This window comes from Lemur catta, chromosome 3 (assembly GCF_020740605.2).
Source record: "Lemur catta isolate mLemCat1 chromosome 3, mLemCat1.pri, whole genome shotgun sequence".
NCBI lineage: Eukaryota > Metazoa > Chordata > Mammalia > Primates > Lemuridae > Lemur > Lemur catta.
The window spans coordinates 21934730-21954467 of NC_059130.1; the positions used below are offsets into that span (position 1 = coordinate 21934730).

The following is a 19738-nucleotide window of genomic DNA, read 5'->3' on the forward strand; positions in this document are numbered from 1 at the left end:
CTGCTAGGGAACTTCAGCCTGGCTTCTTGTCCTCTGCTAGGGAATCCCTTGTTTACAGGTCATAGAAAGTGGATGGTGAAGTCATGGGGATTAGTCTGCAAAGACAGGCTGAGAATATACATGTTGTTTTATTTGGAAAGGCAAAGATTCTATATGACTTAGTAGTGTTTATAAGTAGATGAAGAGCTTTTAGAGGAAGGGGTCTGTTCTCAATATTGGTTGAAGATAAAATATGTCAAGAGTAAACTGTTAGAATACAAAATGCACAGGCTTTGAAGTCAGGCAGACTTGGGTTTTAATCCCTGCTCCAGCTTTACTGTGTGACAGTAGGAGAGATGCTTAACCTCTCTGAGCCTGTTTCCTCATTTGTAAAATGCAGCACTGTTTGAAGATTATAGAGAGGATAAGCAAAGGGTCCAGAACACAGTAAGTGTTCAATCACAGTTAACAGATGTAACTACTAGTAGCACTTAAAGTAGCCTGCAGGTTTTGATGGGGCATAATGAAAAATTCCCACGCTATCAAAATAAATAAATAAATAAATAAATAAATAAATAAAAGCATTGAAATGGGCTAATGAGGAGCCATAGTTCTGCTTTCCCGGAGCCCTTATGAAGAAGAGCAGCCTACTAGGAAGGACAGACAAATAGCTGTCTGCCCTGAGCAGTAAGGAAGACATTCATCAGCCTCCAGGCCAGTAGGCCAGGGCCAAATGATACGCCAAGGTCCTGTGTGGCCTGAGGAGGAGACAGGAGGACCTCAGCACTTGAACTGAGATGTCATCACAACTTCCTAACCAGTGGCAAATCCTTCAAGATGTAATGGTCTTTTTCTCAAGGTTAAAGCATGGCTCCAACTCCTATAGCATAAACATAATGCTGGTTGATACAGCGTATCTCTCCCAATTTTCTGTTCTAAGTCATGCCTCTGCACCTCCATTCTCGTGCAACTCAGTCACATTCATGAGCACAGACTATGCTTTGTAGACCTAAGGCCTCTTTGACGTTGCACAAACAAACCTGGCACCTGTCTGTCTTTGCACTTGCTGTCTCCTCTGCCTGGAGTACATACCTGGAAGCTTCCTTTGTATCATTCATGGCATCTTATCCGAGAGATTATCCCTGTTCACTCTATAAAAGTGGCTCCCACTCTCACCCTACCTCTTAACCTGATTTACTTTCCTTCTTAGCATTTATCAATAATTGACAGATATATTCCTTGATACCTATGCAATATAGACAACATATGGTCAAAGTACATCCAGATGGTAATTTCCAAGGACAGGGTGCTTGTTAGTAGAAAAGTACTTATTAAGTAATCAAATTTAACCTTAGAAAAAATGACCAAAACCTCTGAAAAACATAGACTCCAATGGGAGAAAAAAGCAAAGAAAATAAAACAATATTTCAAGTGCCAATAAGAAAACAAATAAATACTAAATGCTACTGGAGATACAGAAGGAAGGTAAAAGAAAGAAGTAATTAAATAACTAAGGTCAGTAGGTTTGGCCCCTGTGGATGGACTGTTGTGTCTAGAGCAGAAATTCTTAACTTTTTGGACCTTTTTGAAAATATGAAGAAAGCAATAGATCTCTCCCCAGAAAAACATACACCTGCTCATCCACACACAATTTTACTTATAATATCTGGGAGCTCACAGAGCCCCTGAAATCCATCCATGGGTTCCAAGCTAAAGATTTTAATGTCTTCACCACACATGGCCTACCTCCGGAAATAGCCTATCATAAACATCCTGCCCCAAGGAATCACCACCAAGGAAGGTCTAACGGTTTCTTTATGAAAGGCCAGCTTCTACTTTTTACTTTCTACTTTCTTATCACTAACAAGGTCCTCAGTAAGCCCAGATTGCAGAGCCTACAAAAGGAGGCAATATGAAATAGCTCACAGGCACAGTCTGACCTGGACATGGACTATAAGCTAATGGAAAAGAAGAGGATGGCCCATCTGAAACAGAAGGAATAGATATTCATTCTTCGTTGGCTAAATTTTAAAAATAAAGGCCTTTGTCTCTTTTAAACAAAGAATCATGGAACAGGAAAACATTTGGCTTGGAGTCCATATGTCTGAGTTCTAGTGTGCTCCACCACTAAATAATAATTGCTTGACCTAAAACATATTGCTCCATTTGTTATCTGCAAACTGGAAGTTTAAGTGAATTTTACTTTACTCAAGAGATGTGACCTTAAAAAATTCTGAGGTAAATAAAATTTTATAGAAATCTAAATGTATTTTAAATATACAATGCGTTTAATAAAGGAGTGATTCCTAAATCATTTTGTGAAGAAAATTATTACCATGACTGATTTTTAGCATAAATCTGTGTTCTAATATAATGCATTACACATTCCATGAAGTGGTTCTAAACAAAAGTTTTTGATTTATTCAAAAACCCTTGCAAAGAGAATACCAAAGATAACTCCAGACAATCTGTCATTCAGATGTAAATAGCTGCCCCCAAATAATGAAAAAATATCTGACCATTCAATAGTTTTTGCAAAGCCTGTGCACTTTGTGAGACAGACATTTCACATTTGCTGATTCAATATTGTCTATAGAAGATGAAAATTTCTGACTGAATAACTTTAGATATAGCTGGTTTCCCTAGCAATTTCAGTTCTCTCCTAGCTTTCTATGAATAACAGATTTTAATTTTATATAGGAAAAGTGAGATCAAATTTAGAGAGAAGAAAGAAGAATTATCAACCAGAAAAACAACAGAAGGCCATGTACAGCAGGAGTAAATAGTCCAACAAATGTCAGCAATTCCTAAGAGTTCCACTCTACCACAACCTAGTTCATCAAGAAGGTGGTGTTCTATAAACTGTCTTTACTAAAGCAGGAAACATCTAATGTATTTTGGAACTATTTCCTAGGAGAAAAATGGTTAAATTTTTTTTCTTAAAGCTTTAGCTCTTTTTTGGTTTTTTTGAGACAAAGTGTCACTCTGTTGCCCAGGCTAGGCACAGTGGCATCATCATAGCTCACTGCAACCTCAAACTCCTGGGCTCAAGCAATCCTACTGTCTCAGCCTTCCGAGTAGCTGGGACTACAGGCATGTGCCACCATGCCTGGATAATTTTTTCTGTATATATTTTTAGTTGTCCAGCTAATTTCTTTCTAATTTTTAGAGACAGGGTCTCGCTCTTGCTCAGGCTGGAGCTTTAGTTCTTAACGGTAGTAATTTTCTGAAAAATTGTATTTGTCCATAACTCCTTGTTTCCTGATAATGCAAAACATATGAGATATCACTGCAGGTGTTATACCTACCTATAAGTACTTATCAGAAAAAGATAGCAATCTTTCGATGATAATAAGTTACCATAAAATTTGTTTTAAGTGTCAGAATTACCAAGTATGATGTAGGGAGGAAAACACCATGAGGAATTTGATCTGGTGATTTAGACTGTGTTAACAAAGAATTTGGAAAATTCAGCCTTTGGGGCAGGCAGCTTTTTGATTCTTGGATCAGGTATCCATTTCTCTTTGAGTAAGTCAACATAGTGGCAGAACATGCAGGTGTCTTCCAAAAATCAGGAGCCAGGAGCCACCAATAGAATGTGGGGAAAGTAATGTCACATAGAAAAGAAATGTCAGCTTCCCCAATTATTCTTACCTGTTTCTCCCAGAATCTCTGAATCCTTTAGCAAAGGGGTTTCGGTCAATTTTTAATCTGGTGATCTAGAAACAAACAAATAAGTATGAATTGTTTTTATATTAACTGATTTCTTTTATTATTACTCCTAGAAAATTAACAAAAAATCACTCTGTTAAACACACAATCATTATAAAGAATTGAGTTTCAACAAAAACTTAATCTACCAATAGATGTTTTTTCTCATTCTAATTTATAAGGAAATTACTAAACTATGAAATGTTAATTTTCCCAGTTTTATTATACAATACACTTTCATTGCTTTTGAACTAAAAGCATTCAATAAAAGGTTTCCAAGTTATCAATCATTTAGTAGAGTTTGTGCAGTTACTACAGAAAGCAAGGATAGAAATATAACATATTTTAATTATGCCAAGATTACGTTTTATAGCAAAGACAAAGTCGCTAAAACTTTTTATGACTGTAATTTTCTAAATTTCTTATATTTTCATATAAAAACAGTAAAGAAGCCTAGTTACTCTTAATTATATTGATACTGGAAAATATATAAATATAATGTTAATGTGGTATTACAACTAATATTACAAATTATATTTCAAAATCCTAATAACTGGGGTTAAAAAAATAAATTGCTTCTAATGAAACCAGACATTGTATTAATAAAATTATACAGATGCATTTATGTTTTACTTTGTTCAGATAATTTTCAAGAAAAGTATTTTAGTAATACTTGCTAATATTAATTTTAAGCTATCTTATTATTAATTGCTTATATTTTCTTGGCTTCTAAGTTGGTTTTTGGGACTCTGGATTTGTACGATATTGAGTGTGGCAGAGACATGTACCACCCACCATGGAGGAAACGTGCTCCCGCATGTAACTAGATGGGGCTGCACGACTGGTCTGTGCCAGTGGGCTGTGGATTGATCAAAGTGATACCAGTCCCTTCTGGGACAAAGCATTGCAGAGCCAGGTGATGGCATAGCATCTCTCCTTTTCCCTGCTGAGAAAAGCCAAGTGTTCCAGATGGGGCAGGTTCAAGATGGTGGACCTTATGTCAGCCTGGACTCCTAAGTAGCCATGTGGAGCATAACTCCCACTAACCCAGGGAAAATAAACCCTTGTTGTGTTAAGCCATGTAGAATTATTCTGGCTAATTAACTGAGATAATGAATATATCTCTACTCAATCTAAATAGAGTTCAGCACATAACTGTTTAGAGTAAGAGTTGAATAATGACATTAGTAAATACATATGCACATGCACAATCTAGGTTTACATTTTAGGCCATAAAGATAATGTTAGGCAAACCCTCAATATTTTGTATTTTTCTATGTTGTGTACTAACTGTATGGAATGTCATAAGATACCAAGAGTCCTATGTTTTTGTATTTCTTCAAGTCCTTTTGATGAAAAATAAAAAGAGATGTAAAAAGAAAATCACTGTTAACAACAGCTGTTGTTTTTATTTAGTTTCCGTTTAGTTTGAGATTTAAATTAAAGCTTGATATAAAACCTGTCCTGGCACACAGATGTCTGACCCACCTAACTCAGTTCTCTATAAAAACCAATGCTTGCCCAGTATATGACTCTGTAAACTCTCTTCTACTCACCTTCCTTGCCCCAAAGTGGTGATAAATCACTCACCTAGGCAGAGATTGACGCAGAAAACTGGGCAATGATCAGATCCACAGTATGTGACATACATGAGGCACTTAAAAAAATGCTTGGTTAAATGAATGAGTAAATGAATGGTGAGCAAGTGAGTGAATAATGAATGAATGGAATAAATTCAATCAGGTGGAATCATACTACCAGACAATACACCCCAGCCTGAAAGACCCAAATAACTGACTGCATTTTCCATTTCTCTTAAGTCATGCCTTGCCTGCCACTAGGAATTGTTCATTTAATGACCTGAAATGTTCATGCAAAAGGCAGAAAAGTAGCTAGACTTTTGCCAGGGTTTTACCCACAGGATAGCCTACAAATGTGAGACTGAATGGGGCAGGATACAGCTCATCTCATCCAATCTCCAGGACTCACAAGCAAATCTGAAGAAACAAGACAGCTTCACAAGTCTGGGCAACTCAGCACATCCAATTGTGTCATCCATGTTGGGGCCATCTGGTTCAATCTCCCCTCAATGCATAAGTCCCCTTCCAATATATCCTATCTTAGTCCCAGCAAACCCAGCCGTGGTTGTATATATTACCCTCATGCCTCTACACTAGAACAAGCCTGACCAACATATTCCATATGCACTCTTGTGTTTCCACTCTCAGCCTTGGTCATGGGAGGTATTCTGATACCTTTGTGTCCGAACCAGATGTTTATGACTCGACTCACTACATTCAAGCAATAGAGACTCAGGGGTGGGAGCTAGGAAGCTCAGGAAAGGAAAGGTACTCTCAATGAAAGTTAATTCTAGAAGTAAGGAAATTTCATTATTTAAGATGATCATCATATTTCTGATAAATGCAGAACTTATCACTAAGACAGCTAAAGTTATTTCCTATGCATGTTGCAGATCTTTCCTAGTCTCTCTTCTGCCTCATTTCATCAGAGTGGAATTTCCCAAAGCCACAGTCTTTACAGGTCTTTAAAATGCAATGTGAGATTCTGACAAACAGACTCTGACTTGAAAGAACCATGCTGGCTTCAAGGTTATTTTTCTCCCTGAACACTCCTTGCCTTTTGAATGGCACACTAATAATGTAGCACTAATAATGTAGCAAAAGCAATTTTACATGTATTTTATAGACCAGAGCAGGAGCCTAAAGGTTTGGCTTTCTAAAGTCCAGTGTCTGCCATGTGAATACTGTATTGAGTTTAAAGAGTGTCACTGTTTTTCTGTGCTTGACTTAAAATCAGTTCCTTCTTCCTCCATAATCCACAGCAATAAACCACACACCATATTTTCTTTTCAACTTGGGGTTATAATATTTTATTTTCCCTTTCAAGTTGGCTTATCCTGTCCAACTCATTTATGATAGGGGTTTCTGATATATGATTGTGCCGCCATGTTTTGGGGGTCTCCACAGACCCCCGTAAATATAACAACACTCCACTTCATGGGCCAGGGAGAAGTGGTTGAAAACTTATTTCGCACAGCTCATTGGATCCCAAACCAAGGGGTCTGTGTGGAAATTTAATAGACAAATGCCATCAAATGTTAGGACAAATAATAACTCTACACTTGTTTCAAAGCTTTTAATGTGAGATTTAGAGAGCTTTATGAAGAGTGTGGTTGTGCCACTCATTGTTTATCATCTAGTGCCTTTTGTGTGCAAAGCAGCATGACAGACAACACAGGTGACACAGAGTAGTGTGCAGTCAGTGTGTGGCTATGTACCAACCATCTCTTTCCCCAAGAAGCTGATCATCTAGAAGAAAAAGCAGACATATACACTAATAATTACAGAAGATGACAAGGCTTACAATAAAGCCACAGTACCATGAGAGCTTAGAGGAAGTAGCAGTTACTTCAAGTTCAAAGTCTCTGAAGTTTCCCATTAGAGGTAGCATGTGGCCCAGGCCTTGAAGGTTGTACAGGATTTTAATGAAAAATACAAGAGGGGGAAAAACGGACAAGGGAAGCATTTCATAACAAAGATTTCATAAGAAAGGCTATGAAAGCCAGAACATCAAAGTGGAAAATAGTGATATATACTTGAAAAACATTGAGTAGGCCAGTTGGACCAGAGCTGTGTGAAAAGAAGCAATGAGAGAAAGCTAGAGAGGCTGGCTTGAGGTCACTTCATAGAAAGTCCTTATTAACCCGCTCAGGCATTTAGATTACTTAATAGGCAGAAGACCGCAATTTTAGCTATATAAACCAAATTATGATCTCAGTTAATGCTTGTGCTGACAACTCTGGCTATGTCTACAAATATCCAGGGTAATAAGACAATTTTTGGAGGACTAAACCAATGTATTTTTAACCTTGATAATCTTTCGTTTTGGCCCATGTCTCCCCTATGAAGAGGCAGCCTGGCTGACTCAGATATGACAAGTGTCTTCCATAGCATGGAAAGGAATGCAAATGGTAGCTGGGCCATAGGCTTGCTGTCCTATGGAAGACAAGGGTATGATATAAGGTGAATTCTCATCACATAGAAAAAAGAAGTTAAAGAGCATCCCCTTCATAAGCCTCAGGAAGTAGGAGAAAAGAAGAAACAGACAAGGGGGAAGCAAGCAGTGAGATATCATGAGCCTTACTCCCCCATTCAAACCAAAAGCCAGGGGTAACAGTGGACAGGGTCAGAGGAAACTGACAGGGTGACCTCCTTACATACATGGGGGTGGCTATATCACAGTAAAAATGCCACTTGGTCTGATTAAGCAGGAAGAGGCCTGAATTTATATCTCCAGGCCTCCCATGGCTCTTCCGTGGTGGCTAAGGGACTCAGACGTCCTCCCGAGCCGTGACAGAGAAGGCAAGGTGACTGTGACACAGACGTGCTACAGCCTTTCCTGGAGGCAAATGGAGGACCTGAGTGAGCCCTGAGGTGAGGCTGAGCCAGCAAAAAAGACCCATGAGGGTGCTCACATGGCAGTAATATTCACTGGGTGCTAGTCAGGTGGAGGGGTGGAGGGGTGGGGTATAGAGCGGGTGGGGTGGGTAAACCCACAGCTAATGGAGACAGGACGCACTGTATGGGGGAAGGACATGCTTGTGGCCCTGGCTTGAGTGAGGCAAATGCATTTCGTGTAACCAAAATGTTTGTACCTCCATAATATCCTAAATTTAAAAAAAAAATGATATGGAGTCCCTTTTGTTCTCCTGGATAGAGTTGGAACCCATTCTATTAAGTGAAGTATCCCAAGAATGGAAAAACAAGCACCACATGTACTCACCAGCAAATTGGTTTCCCTGATCATCACCTAAGTGCACATTTGGGAATAACACCAATTGGGTATCGGACTGAGGTGGGGGGTGGGGAGAGGGGATGGGTGTATAACTACATGTTAAGTGCGTTGCACACCGTCTGGGGAATGGTCACGCTTGAAGTTCTGACTCGGGGGGATGGGCGGGACATGGGCAGTGTATGTGGCCTGAACTTTCGTACCCCCATAATGATAAGCTGAAATAAAAAAATAAATAAATAAAATAAAAATAAATAAATAAAATAAAAATTAATTAATTAATTAAATAAAATAAATGGAAAAAAAAAAAGACCCACGAGGCCCCAACTGAGGCTAGAAAACAAATCACAATTAATTTCAGCCGTCTCTTATCAGGAGAGCACCAGGGACCCACAGGCAGACCAGACCAGATGGCCCACAGCAGAAGCTAGTGAGCCCAGAAAACAGCACAGGGACGACACAAGCAACTACAAAGAAGTAACATAAACCTCTCCTCCTCCACGCCCGCGTATGCACTGTGCATCTAGAGGCCATGGGGTAGAGCGAGGGAGTGGGCAAAAAACAATAACTAAACCTTTACCCAAAGTAAATCAAGTTACATGAAGGGATGTTTAAGCTAAAATGGAAAGGTTACATCTCAACCTACTCTTCCCCAATACAGGGGCTAGGGCTTTTTAGGAAAATCTGCTATAGAAAATTTTATATATGTGTGTGCGTGTGTGTATGTGTGTGCGCGTGCATGTATTACATATATATATTTACATAATATAAATAGTTAATTTTCAACCCTACTCTGCAAATATGTTTATCAGTTAGACCCAAATATGGCTATCTCCACCTCCCTGACCTTAGACCAGATCACTGCCACCTCTTGACTAAACTACTCTAAAAGACCTTTTGCTGTTGTCCCTGTCCAATCTCTTCTCTACACACCAGCCCAGTGGTCTTTGTTAACGTATAACTGGATCATGTCATTCTTTTCAGTGGCTACCGCTGCTCAGCATTCAATCCAAGCTCCTCACCCAGCCTTGCAGGCCCCCCGTGCCCTGGCTCCAGCCCACCTCTCCAACCTGACCCGCACTCCTCGCCCTCGTCCACAGGCTCCAGCCAAACCGAGCTGCTCCCAGTGCCGGAATGAGCCAAGCTCTTTCAACGCTCAGGCCCCTCATATTTTCTCTATACTCAGGTAAAAAAAAATGCTCTTTTCTCTACTTTTCACATAGCTGACTCTTCGTCCTCAGTCTCACGTTATCTCCCGAGAGAGAACTTCCCTGATCATCTCTCCAAAATAAGATACTTCTGCTACTTTTTTTAACTGCACCCTCTTTAACTCTCTTTGCTCTTACCTCTATTAAGTTAATTAACTTAATTATCAATATATATCCTGTTGGTAATTATACATTTATTTTTTATTTACATAGTTACTGTCTGCGTCTCTCCCTCAATGGGTAGGAACCATGTCTATTTTACATACCATGTAATTAAGCAGAACCTAGTATGACATGCTATTTGTGCTCAATGAGTATTTGTTCAATGAGTGAGTGAATGAATAAATGATAATGTGGGAATCAGGGATCACCAGTCCAAAATCCATGACAAGCTTTAGAGAACCCAGACCAGACAACTCTCTCAATTCTATTTGCTTTCACTGCAGGCATCATAGACAAAAATCTTAAATGTCCTTTCAGTCAGAACAAGGTAACCTCTTGTGCAGCTAAAACTATTCCACAGCAGTCGTGTTAATACTTGATCCAGTGATAATGAGAAGACAGAAAATACCGAGGCTGTGGAAGCATTTTTCTTCACTGATTTTATTTCCATAACCTTATACTGATTTGCGTAGTCTGAGTTATTAAAGACTTGTAGCATTGAGGGGATGGTTGCTGGCTTGCCACCATTAATTTTATTCATTGTCATTGACTTTTTGCCTAATAACATAGAGGCAGTTAATAAATGAGGTATACTTCACAATGCACAGTGTAGATGTAAATAGCACAACCTACAAAGGAAATGAAACTTGAGTATCCTGAGTACGATTTTACAGTACCAAAGCTGAAAGGGCCATCTCTTATTAACACTCTCTTAGTTATTTTTATTTTTTGCCATATTGCTTGAAAGGTTTTCTATAGGGGGAAAAACAAAACAAAACAAAAAACCTTAGCCCATATTAAAAAAAAAAAAAAAAAAACCTGCACTGATTTGATTGGAAAGTTAGAGCAAAACTGGCTCAATAGTGTAGACTATAATGAGTGGCTCAGAAATTCTGTTGGATTTGCTTCCACAAACCTGGCTATGGTTTCAGACTTCCTATCTGGTTCATGTAGCCAATTCTCATCAAGCAATGAGACTGCGTTACCTGGGGAGAACAAGGCTATGCCTTTTTGGAATCTAACATCCTATTTGGGGGGAAAAAAAATCAATGTTCAGCAGTCTTTTTCCTGTAGAGAAGACAAAGACTTTGCAATGGAAATCTGTTAATTGCATGAGGACATGTTGGCATCAGTTTCTTCTAAGAAAAAGCATAGAGTGTTGAGTCACCTTTATTCCCACCTCTTCCACCTTATTCTCCATGATGAAATTCTGGGCATGGTGTACCTTCCTCTCTGCCATAGACCTGCCAAGTTGGCACTCCAAGAGCAAATAATAGTAATAATAACTTCAGTATGCTAGCAGCCCTAAGAGGCTATAGGTCAATCAGCAAGGGTGGAGGGAAGGAATGGAAAAAAGGAAAGAAAAGCACAAAATATTCCATGAAAATAGAAACGTTTTCTTCACACTTCACTACTGCTTATATCCAAAGAGGCAGCATCACAGATATAAAAGGGAATCAGTGGTAGAGGTGTATTGGGGAATGATTTGTTCAGTTACTTCATCATTTGCCTAGCCATAATGTCAGTGCTATGCACTATGGGACAGGCACAAATAGTTTAGAATTATGGAGGTGACCTTTAGAATTTCATATGCCAATTTTAATCCCTCCCTTAACATTTGAGGGTTCAACATTTATATCTCAATTTTTCATTCTACCAAGTGAAGAGAGTTAACATCTATCTATTCTTTCCTGCCATCATTATTTCATAAAATAGGTGACATTTTGTATCAAAAAATAGAAAGAACAAAATAGAATAATGTAACGTCTATTAAATTGAATGTTTACATCCATAAAAAGTCCCTATATTTCTTTATTTTTCTCATTATTCCGTGGACTATACAAAACTTCTCCAAAGACTAGCACTAATTCAGACCAATCATCAATTTGCAAAAGAGACTACTGAGATGGAGCGATTCGCCAAAGGCAGTAGAGTCTGCCAGTTGCAGAGTTGGGTCTAGAACTCAAGCCTCTTAACTCCCAAATGGTGTTTTTTACCATCTCATCCTATGCAGTTTTTTTGGTAAAAGGCACAACTTTTATTCTTTAAAAGATTAAAACATCAAGAAGAAGATTGGACACACACACTTAAGAATAGGAGGTAATATGGCCATGAGAGAGGTACATGCTTTGAATGTTAGGGCACTGTACCTCATTTGCAGCTGAAAAAATAAAGAAGGTTGTAGGGAATGGTATTTTCCCCAAATTTAAAGACTATCTAGACAGATAAAGAGGAAGAGGAGGGACATTCCTGGAAAAGAAAACAGTGCATACAAAAGCAAGGCAGCTACAAGTTAAGGCAACAGCAGAAACCAACTTGATTGCTGTACTCTTGTGGATGTCTGATAAGGAATAACAGAAAATGAGCCTGATTAGCCACAGAGGACCTTACTGATAAGATCCTGGACCTGACTCCCTAGGCACTGAGCAGTCACTGGCAATTTCTGATGGAGAAGTGAGGCAATCAGTGCTGTGCTTCAGCAAGATCCATCTAGCAATAGCGTATGGGCTGGTTTGTGAGACATCAAGCTTGCAGTCCAGGTGAACTAACTGGAAGCTATCATAAGAGCCCAAGGTAGGGGGAAAGCAGGAACAGAACAAGAGCAGAAGTAATCAGATTAAAAAGAAGAAAATACTCTGTCAGTAGAAGCAACAGTTTAGTGGCAGACTGGGTGTGAGAGAGCCAGGTGTCCAGCCTGGGTGACAAGATGGAAGTCAGTAGGAACATGGGCTTTAACAATGGGGAGGATTGGGAAGAGTCACAAATAAATAGTATAGTGTGATAATCTTGTTTACAAAAACACCATGTTCCCACCTCTCAAGGGTGGATTTGTTAAAAATGTATTGGTCTAGAATATTGTGGGGATATAAAAAATAGTTTACAGACTTGAAGGCTCTGATAATTTTCAAGCCTTGACAATCATGTGTCAACTACCTTGGTTTGATGACAATAAATTGCTCCTAATCCTCATTAAAAATTATGCAAGGAAATAAGGGTGATAAATTAGAATTTCATAACTATCAGGGACTTTGGATAGCCTAGGCCAACACTTCATTTTCTAGAAGGAGAAATTGAAGCCCAATTATTGTGAAAGATATGCAAGCTTGTTCAGAGTGACATAGGTAACTAATGGAAAATTTAGGACTAAAACCAGATTTCCAAATGTCTAGCCTATCACTGTCTGTGGAACAGGACACTGCTTTTCCTTAGGAAGATGGAGTACCATTTCATTTCAAGTATATTTTCTCTATTGTCTTTTATTCACTGTCTTCCTCCAAACAAGTTTCTGAAAACACTGAGGACTTTGTTCCTCTTAACTCTCTCATAGGCTTCCTAACCATTCCCTTAAAAAGAAATAGATAAATGAACAGAGTAAATAGACAACCTACAGAATGAAAGAAAATATTTGCAAACTATACATCCAACAAAGGACTAATATTCGGAATCTACAAGGAATCTACAAGCAAGAAGAAAACAAATAACCCATTAAAAAAGTGGGCAAAAGACATGAACAAAATTTTTTCAAAAGAAGATAGAAAAATGGCCAAAAAAACATTAAAAAATGTTTAACATCACTAATCATCAGAGAAACACAAATTAAAATCTCAATGAGATGCCACCTTACCCCTGTCAGAATGGCCATTATTACAAAGTCAAAAAACAACAGGTGTTTGTATGTATGTGGTGAAAAGGGAACACTCATACACTGTTGGTGGGAAATTAGGACAACCTCTATGGAAAACAGCATGGAGATTTCTTCTCAAAGGACTAAAAGTAGACCTGTCATTCAATCCAGCAAGCCTACTACTGAGTAGCTACCCAAAGGAAAAGAAGTCATTTTATCAAAAAGACACATGTACTCGTATTTTTATTACAGCACAATTCACAATTGCAAAGATATAGAATCACCCTAAGTATCTATCAACAGATAAGTGGATAAAGAAAATGTTCTGTATATATATATAGCACGGAATACTACTCAGCCATAAAAAAGAATGAAATAATGTCTTTTGCAGCAACTTGGATGGAACTGGAGAGCATTATCCTAAGTGAAGTATCTCAGGAACAGAAAAACAAATACTGCTTGTACTCACAAGTGGAGGTTAAACAATGGGTATATAGGGTCATAAAGTTGTGTAGCAGACTTCAGAGACTCAGAAGAGGGGAGGGCAGGGGGGTGAGGGATAAAAAATTACCTATTGGGTACAATGTGCACTATTCAGATGATCAGTACACTAAAATCCCAGACTTCACCACATTACAATTTATCCGTATAACAAAAAACCACTTGTACCCCCTAAATCTATTAAAATAAAAATAGATAAATAAATCCTTAAAATTGCAAAGAAAAAAAGAAATAACAAAAATAAACAAAATTTTATTCCTTGATTGAAATAAAGGAGGTATATTGACATGTGGGACGGAGTTGGTGAAGGGAAAGGGAAAAAATGAACAGCAATGCACAATATCTGTGTACTACTTTTATGTGTCCATAGTAATGTATGTACAAACATGTCACAGTTGAATAGCAGCTGGAATGAAACAGGGGTAATAAGTCAACTGACAATGGGATTGATGTTGAACCTTTAAAAAAATGAAATAGATAAAGTAAACAATTTTGCCATATTGATTCTTCTCATTCTAGAATATCAAGAAGAATAAAAACACAGTAATAGGTGAATATAGCTCACAAAAGAGAATAATTTATGCTACCTGGCATCTTCAGGCCAAATCTGAAAATTATTGTTAGGTAACAGCTCTGGCCTACAGGATGCAGACTCAGGATTCCTGGGGGAAAGACCTGAGTTATTTTGTATTATCAGAAGGTACTGTATTATATTAAATCACATCTTCATAGCCAAAGGGAATGTTAAACAATCATGCTTGTTGATTTATCCAGGGATTGGGGGCTTGTTAAACAGGCAAAAGCAGTTATCTTGATCCCAAAATGGGCAGAACTGAGTATGACTCACCTACTTTGAATGTCAACACGTCGTGAATTCACCAATATGACAGGAAGACAGAGAGATCAAAGTAATTACCTATTGTTTATAATCCCTTCGAGAGCCAGTGCAGCTCCTCCAATTTCCAATAATCCACTTTTTCCTTGATGGGAAATTTATTCTTTAAAATTTCCTCTATGCCCCAGTCTCCCTCATGTCTGCACAAATCCAGCATGGAACAATCAATTTATTGGATGCTGGGTTTGTGTCAGGGAATTCATGCACGTTCCCTCATCTAGTCCTCGTGCAACTCTCCGAGGCAGGCACATTTTCAAACCAGGAAACACAAGTTGGAAGGAATTAAGAAATTTGCTCAAGGTCATTCAATTTGTCTGTGGAAAGCTCAGAAATTAAACCAGGTATATCTGCTGCCAAATTTCATGGTCTTAACTGTGGCATCCTGTCTCCACCCCAGCCCAGAGGTAGAAAAATATTTATATGAGTAGAATGTATTCACATGCTGGAACACTACCTATGAGAGAAAGTAGAGGAAGTGAAAGGGATTTCAGGTACCCATGTTTGGTCCTCTTTCATTGTCAAAGTGAGTTATAGCTTTCTAGTCTGAACTTGGGTTGAACAATAATGGCTCCCTTGGCCTCTCTAACTGATCTCAATGAGGCAACAGAATGTTCATTCTTCAGTGTTCTAGCTTGTTCTACAAATTAAATTCTAAAGTTGGAATATTTATTGTCATATCACTACCTTCATGAGAAACTAATAATTAAAATGATGGCTGATATAATCTTAGAAAAATCTGATCAGTTATTCAAAGAACTTAGAATCTTACTCCCCTTCTTCTGATCCAGCTAATCCCAAGGTTCCAGTGGCTCCAAAGGCCATGGCTATATTGCTGTATTTCTTGTATCAGAGCTTGAAAAAGCTTGATTATTAAACTTTTCTGTATGAACCTGCCATAACTTCTGCAATTTTACTACCTACGGAGGAGAGTTATAAGGTTAAATAATTTTTAAATAGTACCCAAAGCAAACTAAAGTTCTTCCACTTTAGATCAAATGTGGCATCCACAAGAAAAATCTGAGGTTTGGAACACTTTTCAGCTGCTGCAAAAGTCTGATAACCATATATACAGAACTTAATATTTACTGGACTAAGGGTTTCTTTATGTCAAGTTCCTCTGAAAGTAAGGACTAGCTGAGGAATTTTATTCAGATGGACCATGAAAGAGAGAAATACGCTTTCTAAATGAGCCAATGATTACATGAATCACCTTCCCATGCCTGGTACATCTTAAGCACTTGATAAATAATTAGTAAATGAACTGTTGTCCTCTATTGCTTTCATTGTCAGAGCACAAAACAGAGAATCCAATATAAAGGGTGTTGAGTATGACGATGTAAGTTCATTTTGCTTCAAGCAGCCCCCAAGTAAATGCAGATTTTCAAGCAAGATAAACAAACAAAATTTTCTTTCAGAAAAGGTTTGCTGCAGGATCCTTTTAATTAGACAGTTTGTCAAAAGATTGAATACAATCTAATTTACAAAAATAGGATTCACATGCAACTTTGAGTAAATTCATGGAGTGAGCTCATTATAAAGCCACCTAGCCACCCTCCTTAAAAAAAGAACAATGTTTAGAATACCCACACAATAATTCCAGACTTGGCTTTTCCCTTACCCCACCTCCCGTTCACATTTCTCCTGTGTTCCTCTGGCTAGTTCATTTTTGTGTATTGGTGTTAGAAAAAGTGTCAACTTTCCCAGGAAAATGTCCCTTATTCACCAACCCAAGAAACACTGTGTCCACATCCATGTCATTGAATTATTCCGTTGTACTATCATCATGTACTTATGTGCCTTGTGTTCGACTAAAACTCTTCTTAAGGAAGAAATGCATCTTAATCAGCTCTGTTTCTTTGCTATGCCTGGGACATAGTAAGCTCTCAATAAATATTTATGAAATGAATGAACATATTACAGACATAAAAATTTACAGATCTTAGGAAGCAGCTGGTGTTTACATGGAGGTAAATTTAGTCTGAAAGTGTAAATGGAAGTGGTGGGTCTTAAATAGAGTTTGAAAGACTTGATGACTTTGATGAGCCTGGTAGAGGGATATATAGAAAACTGCAGATGAGAGAGAAGGCATCAATCAAACCCCATATTTGCAAAGGAATTCCATATAATGAGGATCCTTTGCCACTATGTAGTAGAGATCATGATCACATGTACAAGTACAGAGAGACATGAAAATAACTTAGGAGGTTTGGTCATCTTGGTCAAGATCTCTTCTCTGATCTACATCTAGACCATGCAAACTCTTACTAGGCATGCCATATTGTCATCACCAATGCCTCTTGTGCACTGCAAGACTGATGTCTTTCATTCTTATTCTTCAGTGTCATGTAGAAGGACTAAGCATTTCTTGCCAAAAGCAAGAATAAACTATTTTAAAAGCAAATGCAGCAGTGCGGCAGGAGACTCTCAAGGGCAACCTCTTACCTGCTGGTTCTGATAAGCTGTGACTGTGGTGAACACAGTCTCAGGAAAGTTGAATGTTTTCACCCCATCACCAACAGGGACAGGCTTGGTGGGTGAAAGGTCACTGCTGAAGTCCTTGCGAATCACGTGAACTCGAGGCTGATATTTGTGCATAGAGTGCAGAATGATCTGAAATGAGAAGGAGAATTATGTAGGGACTTTAAGGTCCCTACATTTTTTCAAGCTCTTAATGCAAAATAAATCACAGGATGGAAGCATTACAGGAAGAGCATAGATTGGGGGTAGAATGTACAGGAAACTGGAAATCAGTGTACTTGCCCATGGCAGGAAGGACTAAGTGATTGGACAGCATTACATAGAACCATATAGCAGGGTGTTCTTATCATGGATGGTAGATGTCATATCTTGCTTTCATTGGATAAGTGCTGAATGATGGTTCTAGTACCAGTGGACAGCACTCCACTAAAATGTCTCAGAACCTCTGCCATGTGACAGGTTGCTCCCTCCAGCTTCAAATGGGTTCATACTGTCTTTAAACTCCACGTGTCATTATTTGCATACATAATTGAATTTATGAACATTCTTTTAAGTCCTTTAAGAGTGAACGATAAACGTGTGTTCTCACTCCCTCAGAAAAATTGCCATTTCCTTTTTTTTCTTTTTTTTGTCATTTCCTTGAAGATAGGAGCCATGGTGTTAGCTTCTTCAATCTTCCCATAGCACCCAGTACAGATCCCAGCACTCAGTGAAAATTCAGTACATGCCTCACTGTCAAAGATAAATTAGTAACATCAGGTGCTCCAATTATACCTGGAAAGACTTAAAACTTAGTTCTCTCTTATAAATTCACAAATTTCTTGACAAATCAGCCAAAACTGACATTCAGTTGTTTCCTCTAGTTTATTGCCTTGTGAGTTATTCTACTGAATGTTGTGATTTCTTTTACCATTGTTTAATTTGTCTTGTGTTTCTGTCTTGCCCCCACTGACTAGACTGTAAGTCCCTGGAGCACCAGGACTTTGTCTGATAAACACAGCCTGATGCATAGCAGATGTTTGCTAACTGTTAGATTTGTAATAAAAGAAATTGAACTGGAGAAAAAACATCTACACTTACTCACTTAACATGACTTAAAGTGGCATAGAGATTCTTATTTTACCAATTTGAAAAAGCCTGGGCTAATCATGTCTAAAGCAAAAAGGGGAATAGAGAGGAAAGGGGAGATGGGATTCTTTGACTCACATGTCCTTGATCATCCAATTCATTGTTGGTCAGCTTGAGTTTGTCGAAACTGACCACCTGTCTCATCCAGGTGTCTCCAGAAGCTAGAGAATCAGGGTGTATATAAACTCTTGGGGGCACCGGGGAATCAGCATTGCCTGCCACCATCCACTTGGAGCTATGATACACATATCTGAGTGGGAGAGGAAGAGAAGAGAATTCAGAGACACATGCAGAGAGGGGACAGACGCCCAGGAAACAAGTTGAGGCAGGAAAGCAGAGAGACAAAGAGGTGACAAGAATGGAGAAGTAATGGGAGTGAAGCAGAGAACCAGAGGAGAAAAAGAGAAGGGCAGATAACCAGGGAAAATGAAGTAAGAGAGAGAAGTGGACAACGAGATGGTGGGGGAGGGCAGAGAAGTTTTGTGGTTAGTGATCAAAGCTACAGCTCTCACGAGGAAAACATTCTCACAGTCTTTTTCCTTTTTTCCCCCTCTCCTTGCCATGCACCCCTGTGTGCACACAGGCAGCCTGCACTCACGTGTCTAGCTATGGAAAAGACATTTTACTGCAACCTTTCACCTTTCAAATGCAAACCATATAATCCCTTGGCCACTTGTTCAGGATTTTGTTCCTTATTAAAAACATCTTCCATATTGTCCTATAAAATGCAGCCATGTGCCGAGACCCTCCACTCTTCTCACTGGGTTAACCATTTCCTTGCTAAGAATCTGAATTTTGAGGCATTTCTATGAGAATGGAGGGACTTTGCTTTAGTGCAACCATTCCCAGAAACACCACCAAATATTCCTACTTAGTGTTTTTTTTTGATGACCCTAGTGTTAAACTTCATCTTCTTCCACATGAGTTTCCCACAAAGCCACTGGAAACACAATGTTGTTGGTAGTAAAGGAAGTCAGTTTTCCAGACTTTGCCAATTTTCCTGTAGTTTTGAAGAGCTGTGTCTGTGGATCTGGCAATTCCTGTTTCTCACTTCTAAATGACCACATGGGACCTGGACCCTGACAAACAGAGGTGCTGAGTCCAAATCACAATTCTCAAGGCCCTCTAAAACAGACAAGATGCATCCTCTCTCCTCAGTCCCGTAATCCAGACCACGTCTCTCTTGGCTAGCTCTCTCCCCTTGCCATATTAGTCCCAGCTTTCTCCATTCATTTCTTG

At 38.7% G+C, this 19738-nt stretch overlaps 1 protein-coding gene across 1 annotated transcript in view; it reads right to left on the reverse strand.

The window, feature by feature from the left end:
• Positions 1-19738, reverse strand: part of TBX15 (T-box transcription factor 15) — a 106045-nt gene that overhangs the window by 25880 nt on the left and 60427 nt on the right. Inside the window, exons 4-6 of the mRNA XM_045546325.1 lie at positions 18578-18749; positions 17336-17503; positions 3634-3698 (exon numbers count right to left, since the gene is read on the reverse strand). Of these exons, the coding sequence (XP_045402281.1) occupies positions 3634-3698; positions 17336-17503; positions 18578-18749 (405 nt within the window). The remainder of the gene's footprint in view (positions 1-3633; positions 3699-17335; positions 17504-18577; positions 18750-19738) is intronic.